We start from the raw sequence: 18,200 nt of genomic DNA on the forward strand, positions 1-18,200 counted from the left end.
GTGCCTATTAATTAAAACCCTATATTAAATAAAATATATTAAAACTTCATGTCTGACTAACATATAATGGTGTTGGTAGACATTACAGGAATTACTGAACAGAATAAACAATGCAGACACAGGGGTAGCTATTCAGAAGAATGGAGCTATAATTGTGGATAGAATCTACAAGACCAAGGAATGTAAAAAGAGAATAACTGCAGAAGAAATGAACGCAGTGATTGAAGAACGAGATGCTGCTTTGTCTCAGGTACCTGCATGTATCTATAAAAAGCTGTCTACCATTTTTCCCTCTTTCTTTACATTAAAAAATGACTTCCCCCCACTTATTCTTAATTCAAATTAGTTTTTAGCTTATAATTAATACCACAATGATTAGCTATATTAAGATAATCACATATTTTGTTATATCATTCTTCAAATATATGCATCCTCATTTCTTAATAAAACTGTTAGCTTTTTATAAAAATTTAGTTCAATTCTTTAAAGTAATCGCTTTTATATGAGACTTCTTACTTGAGTCACAGTTTTGGGAGGGCTGAGATTATGTCTTTATTACTGTTTTATTCCCAGTGCCTAATTCAGTGCCTTTTAGTAAACATGGATAAATGAATCAAATTATTAGGGTATTCCTTTCTGAACATTACTTACACCTTCCTGCTCCAGCTGAAACTTGATCACCACCCTGAGGATGCAGCTTCGACTGCAGTCCTCTCAAGTGTGAATGTATTCCCTCCCCCAGCAGTTGGGCCACTGGCCTTGGAGGCTTGTTCGATTAGTGCGTTTCAATCATTCTTCCTGTTTTCTCTCTAAACACCTCCAGCTTTGAGACCCATGCATCAGATTGTACCACCCATTACACACTGCTGTTGCAGTCATATATACACTCCCATATAGCTTCCTTCATCTCTTAAAGATTTTAGGATCTATTTTACTGTCTCTTTCTTTAGCTTACTCCTGTCACAATTCTTGGTGATTTAAATATCTATGTGGATGATTCTTTCAATAGCCATCTCATCTCTCTGAATCTCTCTCCTCCAGTCTTCCAGATGCTCTTTACCTGTTCTGCTATCCACCCTATGATCATACCTTATTCTTGGTCATTATCAGTCTCAATTTCAAGCATCCACTTACTATCTTTCCAGCCTATTCTAAAATTCTAGCAAATTTTCAACTCTACTGGCGCCTGATTATAGTGATCTTATCACCTCTTTTCCTTTCCTTTAACCCCTTCATGTCCTCTCTTCTGTCTTTATCTAGCTTAGATTCCTTGGGTCACCATAAGTAGCTCCTACTAGCATGTAAGATAACCTCAGTTGTCCTGACCCTCTTCCTTTGTCCTGCTCACCTAACAAAACCTAAGTTTTATAAATTTAACTTTCTGCCTGTTGTATACCTTCAAAGCTTTATATGGCAAGAGTCTATCACACATTTGATGACTCAACTGTTCATGACAGTTGTCTTCAAGTAGACCCCTGGTGTTGCCTGATAACCTTCTTGCCTTTTGCTAGTCCACTCACTCTCCCCCTCTGGAGGACTCTTTTTTATCTTCTTCCTGTCCCCGCAACTATCCAACCTCTTCTCGCCAATAGAAAGAGAAATTTCTGCTTGTCTCCATCATATCAGTGACTGGCCTACCTGCATGTGGCACCCATATACTCCGCCTTTTCTACTTTGTATCTTTCTTACATATTTCGGTTAGTGGACAACTGCTCTGTTTCACACTAGTGGACCTCTTTTCTTGCTTGCTTCAGGTTGTCACTTAACCAGCTGTGCCTTTTATACTTCATAAAATATTTCCTATTAGTTCATTTCTACCAGTATCTGACGTTCTTTACTATATCCTTGAAGGCTGGGTGAGTTTTGGCACATCTTGCTCTACCTGTGGTTTACCCCTGTGCTTTTGGGGAGGCTTCCTAAACTGAGAGCTGAGTATTCACTAGGGACCTACTCCTGGAGAATCCTCTAGTCTGTTGTTTGTCTTCTCAGCATTTTAAGACTGTTGGAAATGCCAGTATTCTTTTCACAGGGCTTAGGGCTTAGCTCTTTAACTTCGAGCCCTGTACAGGTTTGGGATTTAGCAAATGATCTGAGATGGAAACAAGTCTCAAATCTCTAATTTTGTCACTTCAGCCCTGCATAAATGCCAGAGGCTTAGATGACTTCTCTGTTCTCCAGCCAGAGTCTTCTATGTAGTCACAGCCTGATTTCTCAGCCTCTTGCCCATTCCTTGAGCCTTTAAAACTTAGGAGGAAAAAAACAACTTCCAGTCTTCCAATCACCTGTCTCCAGCTAAACCCTCTTCAGAATTCTAGCTGCTCAAGTCATTGTTGCAGTAGCAGTCTTCTGCTGTCTTAAACATGATTTTTAAATTTTAATCTAGCTTTCTTTTTTCTTGGCTGGAGCACTGTTCTGCCACAAACAATTCTATCCTATCTCAATGTGGAAATCTGACATTTATCATTTATCTTCAGATTAGAATTGGGCAAAGTTCAATTTAATCTTTTTAAATGAGCAACTTTTTTTTTTTTTTTAGCATTTTGTACCCTACCAATTGTATTCAATCTTGGATCATTCAGCATATTGTTTTAAAAAAAGTGAAGTGTTAGTGTCTCAGTTGTGTCTGACTCTTTGTGACCCCATGGATTGTAGCCTGCCAGGCCCCTCTGTCCATGGAATTCCGCAGGCAAGAGTACTGGGTAGCATTCCCTTCTCCAGGGGATCTTCCTAGCTCAGGGATCAAACCCAGGTCTTCTGCATTGGAGGCAGATTCTTTACTATGTGAACCACCAGGGAAGCCCTATATTGTTAAAGAGAGAGTCAAAACTATTTTTATGAGCTTACAACAATTACAGGTATAAACTCCAGCTTAGGATGTTTTAGAAATCATTTATTTTGTTAACTAAAACATCCATGTACATAAAGAACTGACCACTTTCTTTCTTTATCCCTGCTATATTCCAAGTCTTTATTATAAGGTCTTTGCTTTTGTGTTTTGGATATATTTTATATACCAACCCCCGTAACCCTTTTGGCAAAAGTCCATACTCCAGTCTTCATTCCCAGGCCTTACTTATTCAGTGCTCAGAAGCTAGGCCCTTTACCTACTGCACTGGGAACCAGCTGAGTTCCAATCAATGAAAATATGATATTATTCTATGGACTACAACTATCAGTGAGGCCTGAAGCCTTCTCCTGCCAGGCTCTAACCATCTATGCATATCCTGGGAAATCAAAACTACCCTAGAACCAGTCTAATTTAGCCAGAACCCCAAGGAATAGTATGCTAATTGTGTGAAAACTTCACTGGACCATGGGGTGTCCAGCTTTTTGGTTAGACATTATTTCTGATTGTGTCTGTGAGGGTGTTTCTGGATGACATTAACATCTGAATCTTATATCATTGACTTTCCTGGTTTTCATGCCTTCGGACTAAAGCTGAAACTATACCTTTTTCTTATGGTTAGAATGAGATTTTGAGTCTTTGGAAAGAATACCACAGAAATGTCATCATAATTAGCACTATTTTCTCTTTCCCCAGGTGAAGTGTCTCCATGTCCTTTCCCTGAGCTTCCTTTTCCTTTGTCGTCTTCTAGTTGTTAATTTTCCATCTTGGCCTATCAAGGCTGAATGAATGATCATAAATTTCTATTACCTGAACACCATGCAGAGAATCTTAACTCATCACTATTTTCTGGAAAAGAGTCATTCCAAATCCCTAAATTCAGTAGTAACCCTTTTTCATCTGTGTACTTTTCTTTATTGTGTTTGTTGTTGAAAATATTTTTAAAACATTTATGTGCCTCTTTTACCCAAAATATAATTTATCTTTTTTTGATAGTTACTTACTTCTGTCAAATGCTGTAATGAAAACTATAGATCCTGAGATCTTTCAGGTCCACAGTTGACAAATATAAAAAGCAGGGAGGACCACGGAGTAAATATCAGGGTAATTAAAGAAATTCAGCTAAACATTTCACTAGTCAGGTTCCTCCTTCTCTATAGCTTGCAAGCTGTTGATATACCATGCACTAACCAGTCCATTCTGAAGGAGATCAGCCCTGGGATTTCTTTGGAAGGAATGATGCTAAAGATGAAACTCCAGTACTTTGGCACCTCATGCGAAGAGTTGACTTGTTGGAAAAGACTCTGATGCTGGGAGGGATTGGGGGGCAGGAGGAAAAGGGGACGACAGAGGATGAGATGGCTGGATGGCATCACTGACTCGATGGACGTGAGTTTGAGTGAACTCCGGGAGTTGGTGAGGGACAGGGAGGCCTGGCGTGCTGGGATTCATGGGGTCACAAAAAGTTGGACACGACTGAGTGACTGAACTGAACTGAACTGAAGCTCTAGCAAAATGAAAAATAAACTAGTTAAGAGGAAGATGTGAATCCAGTACAGGATTACAGTGAAGAAAATTCTAAGAAGACAGCTGAACAGTTTACCACAAATACAGGTGATCTGTTGCTTTGTAACTCTATTGGTTATAGATTAAGATAAAGAGTACATAGCATGATTCCTTTTATATCAAGTTTAAAACATGCAAAATGACCTAGGTGTTAGAAGTTAGACAGTGTTAGAAGTGAGAGTAATGACTACTCTTGGAAAGGAATTCTGATTAGGAAGAGGCATGGAGGAACCCTCTGGAGTGCTGCTTCTGTACTATAAAATGGGATCAATATCCACCAAATTTTTACTTAAGATGTGTGTTCTTTCCTATAAGTCATACATGATTTAAACTGTTTTTTTTTTTTAAATGCAAGTTTAGCTTTCATATCTATTCCTCTATCATTTTTCTTGTTTAGACCCTCATTATCTCTTGCCTGAATTATTACAATAGGATCCCAACTATTTCCTCAGCCTTGGACTTATAGTATATAATTTGCTTTATGCAGTGCTGTCCAGAAATCTTGTTCAAGAACGTACTTTCTTTATTACCAGAAAACTAAAAAAAATTTCAGGAGACCCAACTGCCTAGAAAATAAAGTCTAAGTTCCTGAGTATTTTATTCATCCAAATTCCCCTTGGATGAAATCTCAACATTTCTGTGTACAATTTTTCTATGAAGGCAGTACAAAAATCTATATTTATTTAAAATGTTTATACTCTTTGATTTAGTATTTCTACTTCTGAGAATTTTCCCTAAGGAAATAAACATGGATGTACATAAAAATTTACCTACAAAAATGCTCCTGGTATGAAAAGAAGAGAAAAAACATAACTACCTCCCCAAACAGCATGAGTTCAATAAATCTTAATATAAACATTTAGAAAAATATACAAATATCTGACAAAATATAAAATCAAAGTGAAAAATCAGGTTATCAAGTAGTATATTTGATATGCATTGAAAATAAGACAAAGGATCTGTGCATGACTGTTCCCCTTCTTGCTTATCTGTACTTGTCCAAAGTTATTTATAGTTTCAAAAAGTTGTAAAAATGTTGTAATAAGAAGAAAGGAAGTTATTAGAACAGATCAAATATCAACAATAAATTTCAGCAAGATGGGCTGGAAAAAATGCACAGGCAAATAATTGTATGACAGACAGGAAAGCAAATTAACAAACTGACAGGGGAAAAAATTAATAAAAATTTTTAGTCACAATAACAATGTTAAACATGTCTCCTACTTTTCTTGAAAAATGAAACTCTAAATGTTATGATTTATTTTCTTTTCAAGTATGAGTTTTTTGGCAAACTTCTAATAATTTAACAGATCATTATTTTGCATTTATTAGGTGCTAGTTATTATGTGAATTACAAGGGCTACAAAGTGAAAGCAACACTTAACAATGGGGAAATCTGGAAACTTGGTTATGCTTTCCTCTGCTCATGTGGAACATTACCTTTGATGGTCACATCACTGGCCAGGAATCTGGGTTTGCTCTTCAAGGAGATTTGCTAAAGTTTATTTTTACACACAAACTGGGACAACTCCAGTCATCCTGAGGGTATTTACAGGGGACTGGTTCCAGGAGTTCTGCGTATATCAAGACCCATTGAAGCTTGATTTGTTATATTATCTCTGCATTATCCATCCTTTCCTCTATCCATCAGTTCACCTCACTCACTTTATGAATTTCAGGTGAAGGCAGGCATTGGTACTTTGTCCTCTGAATTCTTCAGCACAGCATATCATTAGTTATCACTCCAGAAATTCCCCCCGTTCTCTGTTCAGTTAACCCATGCCCTTGCTGTTCTCCAGTAGCAATCACCAATCTGGTATTTTTACATCATTAATTAGTTTTACTTTCTCTAGAAAGTTATATGCTTGAGATCACAATATAGCTTGTTGGGTAGAAAATACATATTTTTCTAAGCTTGCCTCTTGCTGTTGAGGACTGATTTTTTTTTTTCTTTAAGATTTTCTTCATCTTTTTTGAAGTAGATCTAGAATTTCTATTATTCTTTTTCTGTGCTAATTCCTATGGGTCATTCTGTTAAAACTGCATTTCAGCATATCATTCCTAAAGGTCCACATGTAATTTTACCATCTTAAAATATCAAAAACTGAAATTATTTCCTTAAAAATTAGTCTTCACCAGCTTTGCAACTAATACTTTTTAAAATAGAATAGGCCATGTTAAGCATGCAGTACCATTTTCTCTGATACATTGTTCTTTAGTGTAATAGTAAACCTATCCTTATTTTCCAGAAAAAGCAGTGTTAGGCAAGATTGAAGGGAGTGTGAATTTAAGCCATGAACACATTTGATAATTAGCAGAAGTTTTGAGGAGCCTGTATTATAAAGTTTTGGCATGAAAGCATCTTTATTCTAAAGACTTTGTGACATTTTTTGTGTAAGTTATAAATTTATGATTTTAAAAAATCCCATATTTTGTAGTAATCTTGGAAAACTACTTTATAGTTTCATAAACTGCCATTTGGGCACAAAAATTCAAACTGCTGTGATTTTGTTTCTTCATTACATCTCTGATTTCATAAGGAAAATTTTCAGTTAGCATTTTGGTTAATTATATTTCTGCTAAATTTTATTTTCAAAAACACAGGAACATGCAACCAAATATGTAGTAAAATTATTTGACTTGTTTACACAAGTAGTGCAGGAGTAACATAAAGATACCTGAATGTATCATTCACTATAAAATGTAAGTCTTTAGTCCAAAGTATTAGGGCACTTTTTAAAATAAAACTTTCTTTCTCAACATCAAGGCCTTCACTGTTGAAAATGACTCTGTGGCTGTGCCTGTACATTTACCTACAGGTTTGTTTGATTAATTGCTACTTGACTCATCTATCATAATACTAAGCTCTGGGATCACAAAAGATCAGATTCTCAAATCACCTCCTAGAATTAATTTAAATATCTAATGTTGATACTTGCAATGATTCAGGGGATAATGGTTTTTGCTGTTACTAGTAGCCTGTCGGAGAAGGCAATGGCACCCCACTCCAGTACTCTTGCCTGGAGAGTCCCATGGATGGAGGAGCCTGGTGGGCTGCAGTCCATGGGGTCGCGGAGAGTCGGACACGACTGAGTGACTTCCCTTTCACTTTTCGCTTTCATGCGTTGGAGAAGGAAATGGCAACCCACTCCAGTGTTCTTGCCTGGAGAATCCCAGGGATGGGGGAGCCTGATGGGCTGCCGTCTATGAGGTCGCACAGAGTCGGACACGACTGAAGTGACTTAGTAGTAGTAGTAATAGTAGCCTGTAACTAGAAAAAAATTCTGAAGTTATATATTAACTCCTTGTTAACATTATTTAACCTGTTGCAGTAAAAAATTATCATAGTCTTTATTAGTAGGTTAGAATATATAATGAAATATATTTCTAAGTTATAATTCATCTGGAAACTTTTTCAATAAATATGTCTGTAAGTCATAAATATATTACTAGATCTTCATGAGTGTTATTTTGGTTTAGATATCCTTGAAAATGGAATGTTTTTTGCTATTAATATATTTACTTTTTATTTACAATTTTTATTTCAAATGCAATTTACACACAAATGAAATACGTTAAGTATTAAATCAGCAATTTGACAAGTTGTGACAAATATTTTCACCCACATGACCACATCCCTCTGAAGATAGGAACATTTCCATATCCCAGGAAAGTCCCCTCATTTATTTCCCTTCCCTACCAATCACATCTGCCCCACCCAAATGACTTTTCTGTTTTGTTTTTGTTTTTTCAAAATTAATTAATTATTTTTTAAAAAGATGACTGAGGGCCGGGGACCATTGTTTCTGAATAATTCCAGCTGATATGTCTAAGCAAAGATAGAATTGGAAAATGTAATGATTAATTCAGGTGCAGACCATCCATGGACCCCAAAACCATTGAGGGAAACCACTTTGGGGAACATAAGATCCCGAAGTATCACCCTACAGACTTTTCTGTTTTTAACCATAGATTTATTTTGCATATTCTAGAACTTCGTGCAAGTAGATTAAACAATTACACAATTGGCAGCACAATATTTATATTCATTCATATTGCTCTTTCTACCAAGTACTTCTTTCCTTTTTATTGATAAGTATTCCATTGTGTATAATCTTGCATTTCTTATTCATTTTCCTGTTGATGGAACAGGAAAGTTGGATTTGTCCCGTTTTTGTTCATTATCATTAAGGCTACTATGAGAATTCTTGTATAAGCCTTTTTGTGGACGTAAGTTTTCATTCTCTTGGTTACAAATCTAAAAATGAAATTCTGGGATCACAAATTGCTCACTGAAGTTGCTCTATCATTTTACAGTCTCAGCAGCAATTTATGGACTCACCAACAATTGTCAGTATTTTTAATTATAACTTTTATTAGTTGTGCAATAATATGTATATCATTGTGGTTCTACTACATATTTCTTAGTGACTAATAGCAGTTTTTCATGTGCTTATTGCATTTATATACTTACCTTTTTGAACATGTGTCCAAGTCTTTTACCTATCTTTTATTTGACTTTTTTATTGATTTGTATATTCTATATAAAGTCAGTTATTTGATATATATAGTAAAAATATTTATTCCTAGTCTTCTCTTGATTGCTCATTTTCTTAATTCTGTTACTTTGATGGACCAAGTTTTAAATTTTGATGAAATCTGAGATATCATATTTTTTATTGGAATAGAATTGCTTTACATTGTTGTGTTAGTCTCTACCGTACAACATCGTGAATCAGCCATATGTATACATATGCCACCTCCCTCTCGGTGCTCCCTCTCAACCCACCCGCCTTTCCACCCCCTTTAGGTCATCGCAGAGCACCTAGCTGAGTTCCCTGTGTTATACAGTAGCTTGCCACTAGCTGTTTTACACAGGGTAGTGTCCTCCGTCCTTCCCACCCTCTCCTTCCTACCCTGCAGATAGATTCATCTGTACAATTTTTCTAGATCCCATGTGTTGTTGTTCTGTTGCTTAGTCATGTCTCTTTGCAACCCCATGGGCTATATTCCATATATATGCATTCATATATGATGGTATAGCAATATTTTAATGTACCTTGTCTAGGAAATGTGTCCTCACCCCAAATTACAAAGATATTGTCCTGTTTTCCTCTACAAGCTTTATTATTTTAGTTTTTACTTCTTATCTGTGATTTACTTTGAGTGAACTATTGTGCATGATATTAGATTCAGGATCGTTTTCTAAACAGGTTAATATTCAGTTGTTCCAGCACTGTTTGTTGAAAAGGTGTTTTTTACCCCGTTGAATGGCTTTAGTGACGTGTTTTGAAAATTAATTGGCCATCCATGCGTGCTCCATTGCTAAGACGTGTCCAGCTCTTTGTGACTCCATGAACTGTAGCCCGCCAGACTCCTCTTTTCATGGGATTTCCCAGGCAAGAATACTGGAGTGGGTTGTCATTTCTACCTCTGTCAGATCTTCCCAACGAGGAATTGAGCCCGTGTCTCTTGCATCTCTTGCATTGGCAGGCGAATTCTTTGCCTTGTACCTGTTTATGAACATTCTATTCTATTTTAATCATGTTTTCCTATGCTTATGCCAGTGGCACACTACACTGATTGCTATAAATCAGTGATGTCAGGCATTGCTTGTCCTCCAACTTTGTTCTTTTTTTAAGATTGTTTTTGTTATAGATTCTTTGTATTTTTCTATAAATATTAAAACCAGATTTTCAGCTTCTATAAAAAGCCTGGTGGGATTATAATTAGATTGTGTTGAATTAGTAGATCATTGAAATGGAGGTAGATTGACATCTTAACAATTTTTAGGTTTTTTTTTTAATCCATGGTATTTCTCACAATCTTCTTGATATTAATAGTGTATTACATGGTTTAAATTGAAGAATCTTAAAAGAGTAAAATTTCATTTGCTATCACCCTTCTTAATGTATTGACATTTTTATTTATTTTGATTGAAATAAATTGTTTTTAAAAGAAATTATGAGAATTAAAAATAAACTCTATGTCTGTCCATTATTGATTTTCAGTATTCCCTATTTGTTCATGTTGGAATGAATTTTCCTTATTTGTTATTTTTCTTTACCCAAATGACATCTTTTAGCCCTTCTTTCTTTCCTTCCATTCTTCTTTCCACACCTCCTTTCTTCTTTTCTTCCTTCCCTCCCTGCCCTTTCTCCTTTTCTCACTTCTTTCATTTGTTCCTTCATTTTTCCTTTCTCTCTCTCTTTCTCTTCTCTAATATACATCTGCTCTTCTTTAGTTCCATTCTTATTTATCTCCATATATTTTTATTTCACCCTCATTTTTAAGGGTATTGGTGGATGTGATGAATAAGATGTCTGTGAGAGATGTTGTGAGTGGTCTCCTGTATTCTAGATATATTCCTCCTTACCCTCAATGTATAATAGCAACTCTGCTTCCCCAAGGTAGTCAGAATTAGTTTCTGTAGCCTGTACATTTACCTCCTTCCTTACATATTGATTGAGAGGCATGAGGACCTCTACGTGGCCAGGTAACAGTTTCAACTTCCAGCATAATGGGATTTTTGTTAGATCACTAAGTAGAATTTTTCTCTCCCTTTGGAACTACCACCTGTGGATTAGCAGAATCTCAGTTTGCCAAGATGGGAAGCAAAAATCTTGCTATTGGATCACTCTGGGTAATAATAAAGCCATTCCCATATCAACCCCTTGATTCCTAGACCCATGAATACTGACTGTGAATGAAAAAGTACCATATGTTGGACTATGATTTGGAACATAAACATTGTCACAGAGAACCTTATCCTAGCTCCAAAAGATATTGCCAGGTACCTGGCACTATATTTAAGTCTTCAAAATTCTGTTTTCACTGTTGTATCAAGTCAGCTGCTTCATGATGCTGTGGAACTTGGTAAGATCAGTTTTCAGGAGCATGAGCCCAGTACCACGCTTCATGTGCTATGAAGTGAATTCCTTCTTAAGAACAGTGCTGTGTGGAATCTCATGTGAGGCCTTCTGTAAGTTCATGGGTTGCTGTTTTTGCAGAAGCGTTGCATTCAGAGAAGGCAAGTCCACATCCAGACAAAGTGTGTATTCTGGTAAGAAGAGTAAAGAGCAGTTTTAGTAAGAAGGTAGGAAAATGAAAGGTTGTGATCCAAGAGTAGAATTTCAGAGTTAAGGATTAAGGAGGACTAAAAACAAGATGCTGGCTGAGGATATTGTTTGAAGGTAAATTTTATTGGAATAAATGAGTCAAGAAATTGTAAAGCTAGAGTGTTGTGTGTGTGATTCTTGCTTCTGTCTAGAATATTGGCAAGCAAAAATTTTTTTTAATGTGGGAAAATTACCTTGGTTTTCACATCACAGTGTTACAGATATGAAGCAAGTCATCCAAATCATTGCTTCTTAAACTGTCTGTGGTGAAAACTAGTTTTTAAAAAAATATTTTTCAAATGTGTTATGGACCACTACTTTTTTAACATACAATAAAAATGACTTATCAAAAGATGAGATAAAAAATATATAGACATGCAGAATTCAAGCAAACATTCTTTTAATGAGTTCAAAGCCATGAACTTTGCTCTGTGAAATTCCTGTAAAATGTTTGATTGCTGCTTCTGAATTTTAGTACCAGCTTCATGGCAGTGTCAGTTTCGGACCACTACTAGCCCATGGACCACACACTTTGAATGGATAACAGAAACTTCAAAAGTGAAAGGGTTGTTTAATGAAGGATTAGTGGACTGGAAATGACAGTTGGGAACCAGGAAAATTACATGGTCTTTTTTCCTGTCTGACATTACAGTATTTGAACATAGAGTAGGCTCTACTAGAGAGGGTGCAGATGAAGATGTCACTGGAAGTGACTAGTTTTTTTTTTTTTTATCAAGCTGAGGAAATAAAGGGATTAAGCTTAAGAATGTATGGAAGTATTTTGGCAATGAAAAGTACTTCCAAAGTCCCCAGCATCAAAAGTGCAGGAAAGGTAGGTAAGAGAAAGAATTAAGGCAGGAGAGAATGCAAGTTTTAGGTGACTTGAGGGAGCTAAATACAGTGTTGACTTACTTTTCTACTGAAATTGCTCCTGATTCCTGTCAAATGGTTTGGATGATGTTCATGGGTTTGCATATATATATTATTTTTAATTAATTAATTTTTGGCTGCACTGGGTTTTCCTTGCTTTGCATGGGCTTTCTCTAGTTATCGGAGAAGGCAATGGCACCCCACTCCAGTACTCTTGCCTGGAAAATCCAATGGACGGAGGAGCCTGGTGGGCTGCAGTCCATGGGGTCACTGAGAGTCGGACACGACTGAGCGACTTCACTTTCACTTTTCATTTTCATGCATTGGAGAAGGAAATGGCAACCTACTCCAGTGTTCTTGCCTGGAAAATCCCAGGGACGGTAGAGCCTGATGGGCTGCTGTCTGTGGGGTCATACAGAGTCAGACACGACTGAAGCTACTTAGCAGTCTCTAGTTGTGGTGAGCAGGGACTACTCTTCAGTGTGGTGTGTGTGTGGGCTTGTCGTTGCAGTGTCTTCTCTTGTGAAGAATGTGCTCTAGGGCATACAGGCTTCAGTAGTCAGCTCATGGGCTCTAGAGTGCAGACTCAGAGGTTGTGGTCTATGGACATAGTTGCCGCACGGCACGTGAAATCTTTCCGGGCCAGGGGTCGAACCCACATCTACTGCATTGGCAGGTGGATTCTTATCCACTGTGCCACCAGGAAAGTTCTGAATATGTATAAAATGAAAACAGTATAAAAAATGTACAAATATTTTTTAAAAAATCGGTGAAATAGAGAATTCCCTGGCCCAGTGTTTGAGACGTTGTGCTTCTACACATGGGGCATGGGTTTGATCCCTGGCCAGGGAACTAAGATCTGGCAAGCCATGTGGTACAGCCAAATAAATAAATAAAAATAGGTGAAATGATTGACTCTGTTGAAAAACTAGAAAGTGCCTAAATTTACAAAGTGTTTGCTAAATGGCAGTCACTAAATCAGACCACAAGTAATTTACTGCTTTCCTTTGGAGAATGCTAGTTATAGTTACATGTTCAAAAATAAAGTCTTATCTCTCCAAGAGAATGACTCTTTCTCAACTTGTTGATACTTTGATTTATCACACAATTTTTTAGTTTTTCTCTTGTAATCTTAGAAGTTGAAGTGGCTGTCTGTTAGGATATCACTATGTTTGGGCAACACACATTATACAATAAGAAAATTAAGAATGAGAACTTAAGTAATTGACAGCTGTATTGAGATTACAACATTTATAATAGCAAACAAACAAAGTTTGCAAACCAAGAGAAGGAGGCATCTGTGATTCCAGGAATACAATAACTGAAAAAGAGCTTAATAAACTATTAAACCATGGCTGTCATCCAGTCAGTACTAATACTATTTCCTGAACTCTGCTTTGTGTCTTACAATAGTATAAGAAGCATCTCTATCCTTTTGTGCAATAACTGTCAACTTAACATTTAGGTTATACTGTTGTTTGTTTATGGATTTTGAGAAAATCCACTGAAGTTTACTCAAGCACCAATTCATTACAATGGTATTATTTACTGAATTTTGTGTTCCTGACCATTAGCTAAGTACAAGGTTCAGCATTACAAGGTTATGACTGTACAGAAAGGATCAGAGTACCACAGCCTAGTAGTTGAATTAACCAGAGAAGTAAAGTCATCATCTTAGAAATAAATGGTTTTGCAGCACTGAAGAGATTATAGAAAGTGAATAAGCTAGATTAGACCTGTTTTATGTAGTAATTTTATAGTTTATTTTAATTATTTCAGTTGTAAAATATTGTTATACTGTTAATTAGTTCTGATTGTTCATAGTAAACTATTGAAATGCAATACTTTTCTGATATAATTCATAACAAAAACTCAAAGCAGTTCTATAGTTTTTATTAATGAAATTGAAGAGGAAGTGTTATTAGGTTTGAACTGTAGCTTTTAATTTAACTGCTAGAATTATAATTTCAAATCTATTTAATATTTTAGGTAATCATCCTAAAATCTGGAAATTGCAAACTAAGTTTTCTTAAACTGTATATAAACATATTTATAATTCAGCATCAGTGTTGTAAGTATAATTATAAGCATTGACAAAATAAATGATTCATACATTAGATGTGAAATATAATAGCCTCAGTGTTAAACTGTCATTTTCTTCTTGTTAGACCTGAAGGCTGGACCAACAGATTGAGATCCTTAGAAGCTGTGGCATAGTGGAAGTGGTGCCTCTTCCCAGGATACAACAGATACTGCTGAAATCAAGGGTTTCTGTGACTTTTGTTTTTCTCTTCTTTTTGGGGCAGCTTGTTCAGATTACTCCCCTTGATTTATCATCCTGCCCTTCTCGTCTTTTACTCCTAGAACAGTGTGTGTCTAATCCATACACAGCCAGTTAGAATACACTGAGAATTAGGATGGTAGGGAAGAGAGATCAAAGAGGGATGGATTGAATGGACAAATGATAAGTTAGCTTTTGCTTACTTTTCTATTCAGGGAAGTATTACTTGCATTTTTTATCTTTTTTAGTTTCTTATTTTATTAACAACTCAACGTTAATAATCATTTCTAGATATGTTCTGTTAGAATCCAGAAAAGGTGATTTCAAAACTCTCCATTTAGTTAGACTCTTCAGTCCTCATCCAAGAGTTTGGCAATTCATGCGCAGGGCTTGCATGCAAGTGGCTTAAAAGCACTGCCAGAGTACTGTGAGTTAAAGGGAGAAGTTGGAGATCTGGTCTACCTGAAGTAGAGAAAGCTTGATGAGAACCTTGGACATTCACTTGATTCTTCCTTAGATTAAGGACCAAGCCTGAATGCAGTGTTATTTAATACAATATTCTATAATAATGGAAATATTTCTACATTGTTCAGTTTGGTAGCCATGAACTACATTTGGTTCCTGAGCACTTTAAATGTGATTAGTGCAAAAGAATAATTTATTTTAAATTTTATTTAATTTTAATTAATGTACAGTTAAATCTGAATAGCCACATATGCCTTCTGTCTATATATCTGTCAGAACAGCTCTAGGTAAAGATTCAGGACCTCAGATTAAGTTCAGAACTGGAATAGACCTGATAAAATAAATTACAAAAATAAGTTTGATAGGTGCAAAGGAATTAAGCAATAACTTCACTCTTTTCTGGAGGAAAAATCCACACTCTTCAAAGAAAGACAGCATAATATAGATACCTTACAGTGAACCACCCACATTGACCAGCGTATAATTAAAAATACTAGAAGTAGATAAATGTGAGCCTCAGTCCAGAGAACACATAGTTAGCAGAAACAAATCTTGACATACTCAATATATTACACATTCAGAACAGTGCTTTGAAGAAGTTATTCTAACTTTCTTCCAAGACTTAAAAGAAAAGTGTTCCCAGTGTGTGAACTGCTGGGCAATATCAGCAAGGAAGCGAAACTCTAGAAAGAACTTAATTGTAAAACTAAAGTTGTAACATCTGATATGAAAACTTCGGTGGACATACTTAATAGTGGTTTAGAGATTGTACAGTAAAAGATTGGTGAGCTTGAAGACAGATCAGTAGAATTTATCTAACCTGAAGAAAAAGAAAAAATGATTATAAAAGAATATAATCTCTGTGATGTGTGGAACAGTATCAAGCATTCTAACAATGTTTAATTTCCAGATATTTAGGGATATTCTAGATATCTTATTCTTGTTAATTTCTCATTTAGTTCCCTTGTGAGCAGAAACATGCTCTATGATTTTTTTCACATTTATTGTGATCTATTTTAAGGTTGAGCACATAGTTTTTTCTTTCCATTGAGAAGAATGTGTATTAGGTCAGACAATGAAAAGTAAAAGTCAAGCCTTCTACAATGTTAATGATTTTGTCTAGATTGTCTCGCAGTTAGAACCAATTATGATTGCTGAATAGTGTAAAAGAATGAAATTTGAGCACTCACGCTATCTGATTTCAAGACTTGCTCTAAAACTACAATAATCAAGACTGTGCTTTGCACATGCACAAATCAGTAGAAGAGTGTAGCAAGCCCAGAAACAGGTGTCTATTGTGTGTAGTGTTAGTTGCTCAGTCATGTCCAACTCTTTGCAACCCCATGGACTGTATAACCCACCAGGCTCCTCTGTCCATGGAATTCTCCTGGCAAGAATACTGGAGTTGGTAGCCATTTCCTTCTCCAGGGGATCTTCCCGGCCCAGGGATAGAACCTGGGTCTCCCTGCATTGCAGGCAAATTCTTTACCAGGAAAGCCCCAGATCTTGTGTATAGTTCCTTAATTTTTTTTTTACATTTTTAATAGATTTATTGAGACTTACATGCCATAGTAATAGTAGTCTCAGTAGACACGCTCAGTTGTGTCTGACTCTTTGCAGCCCCATGTACTGTAGCCTCCCAGGCTCCTGTGTCCATGAAATTTTCCAGGCAGTAATACTGGAGTGGGTTGCCATTTCCTTCTCCAGAGGATCTTCCCAACCCAAGAGTTGAACCTGGGTCTCCCGCACTGCAGGCAGATTCTTTACCATCTGAGCCACCAGGGAAGCCATAAATACATTTAAAGTTATAATTCAGCATTTTTATTGTTTTCATAGAGTTGTATGTTCTCAAAATTTTGGAACATTTTCATCACCCCAGAAGAAACTTTATACCCATTATTAGTTATTCCCATTCATTCCTGCAAAGCACCCCTCCACCAGCCCTAGGCAACCTCTAATGTACTATCTATCTCCATAGATTTACTCTTTGGGACATTTTATGTAGTGGAATCACACAATTGTGATCTTTAGTGACTAATTTCTTTGACTTTATACAATGCATTTACAGTTCACCCATGTGGTAGCATGTATCAGTACTTTTATAGCTAAATTAATCCTTTTTAAATTGCCAAATAATATTATGGATATATCACATTTTGCTTGTCAGTTGATAGATAGTTTATTTCTACTTTGTGGTTATTGCAAATAATTCTTCTCTGTTCATTTACAACTTTTTGTGTGAATGTATTTTTTTTCACTTTCTTGAGAATGTACCTGGAAGTGGAATTTCTGTGTCATATGGCAACTATAACTGAAAAGTGGCCGTCTCTTTCCAACTGATGTCATTGTGGTGAGTCATGGAGACAGTCCAGGAAGGTCAACTAAATATGCCACAAATGTTCCTACCAATTGAGAGTGTCAAATTGGTTGGGGGTTCATTTGGTTGCTGTAGATCTGTAATTGTTTTCTAGAATTTCCACAAAGCTTTAGTCCATATGTTGTTTACTTTTTGTTTCCATTGAGGAGCTTATTTGTCCACCATCTTGCAGGTGTCATTCTGCTCATTGTCATTTTGATTTACATTTCCCTAATGGCTACTGATATTGACTATCTTTTCTTGTGCTTATTGGCCATTTATATATGTTTTTTGAGAAATATCTATTTTGGTCCTTTGCCCATTGTTTAGTTACATTTTTATTCTTCCTTTTGTTATTAAGTAGTAAGAATTCTTTTTGTATTGTAGATACAAGATTTTTCTTTTTAATCAGATACATCATTTATAAAATATTTTTCCCTTTCTGTGGGTTATCTTTTCCCCTCTTAATTATATGAGCAACCATGTGCAACACACAAGTTGTTCAGCATAGTCAAGTCCCATTTATTTTTTTTCTTTTGTTATTTGAAGGCTTAAAAGGTTATGCTGAACCCAATATCACTAAATTTACTCCCGTTCTTCCCTAAGATTTTTATACTTTTATTTCTTACATTCAGATCTGTGATCAAATCTAAGTTAATTTTTCTGTATGTACTAAGAACGTTGTCTAACTTTATTATT

The 18,200-nt window shown here is 36.0% G+C and overlaps 1 protein-coding gene across 5 annotated transcripts in view; it reads left to right on the forward strand.

The window, feature by feature from the left end:
* The window catches only part of MIPOL1 (mirror-image polydactyly 1), a 360,714-nt gene that overhangs the window by 147,082 nt on the left and 195,432 nt on the right, over positions 1 to 18,200 (forward strand). For all 5 annotated transcript variants that reach the window (XM_070358754.1, XM_070358755.1, XM_070358757.1 and 2 more), the window contains one exon: positions 80 to 250. In XM_070358754.1, coding sequence (XP_070214855.1) covers positions 80 to 250 — 171 coding nt within the window. The remainder of the gene's footprint in view (positions 1 to 79; positions 251 to 18,200) is intronic.

Source organism: Bos mutus, chromosome 21 (genome assembly GCF_027580195.1).
Source record: "Bos mutus isolate GX-2022 chromosome 21, NWIPB_WYAK_1.1, whole genome shotgun sequence".
NCBI lineage: Eukaryota > Metazoa > Chordata > Mammalia > Artiodactyla > Bovidae > Bos > Bos mutus.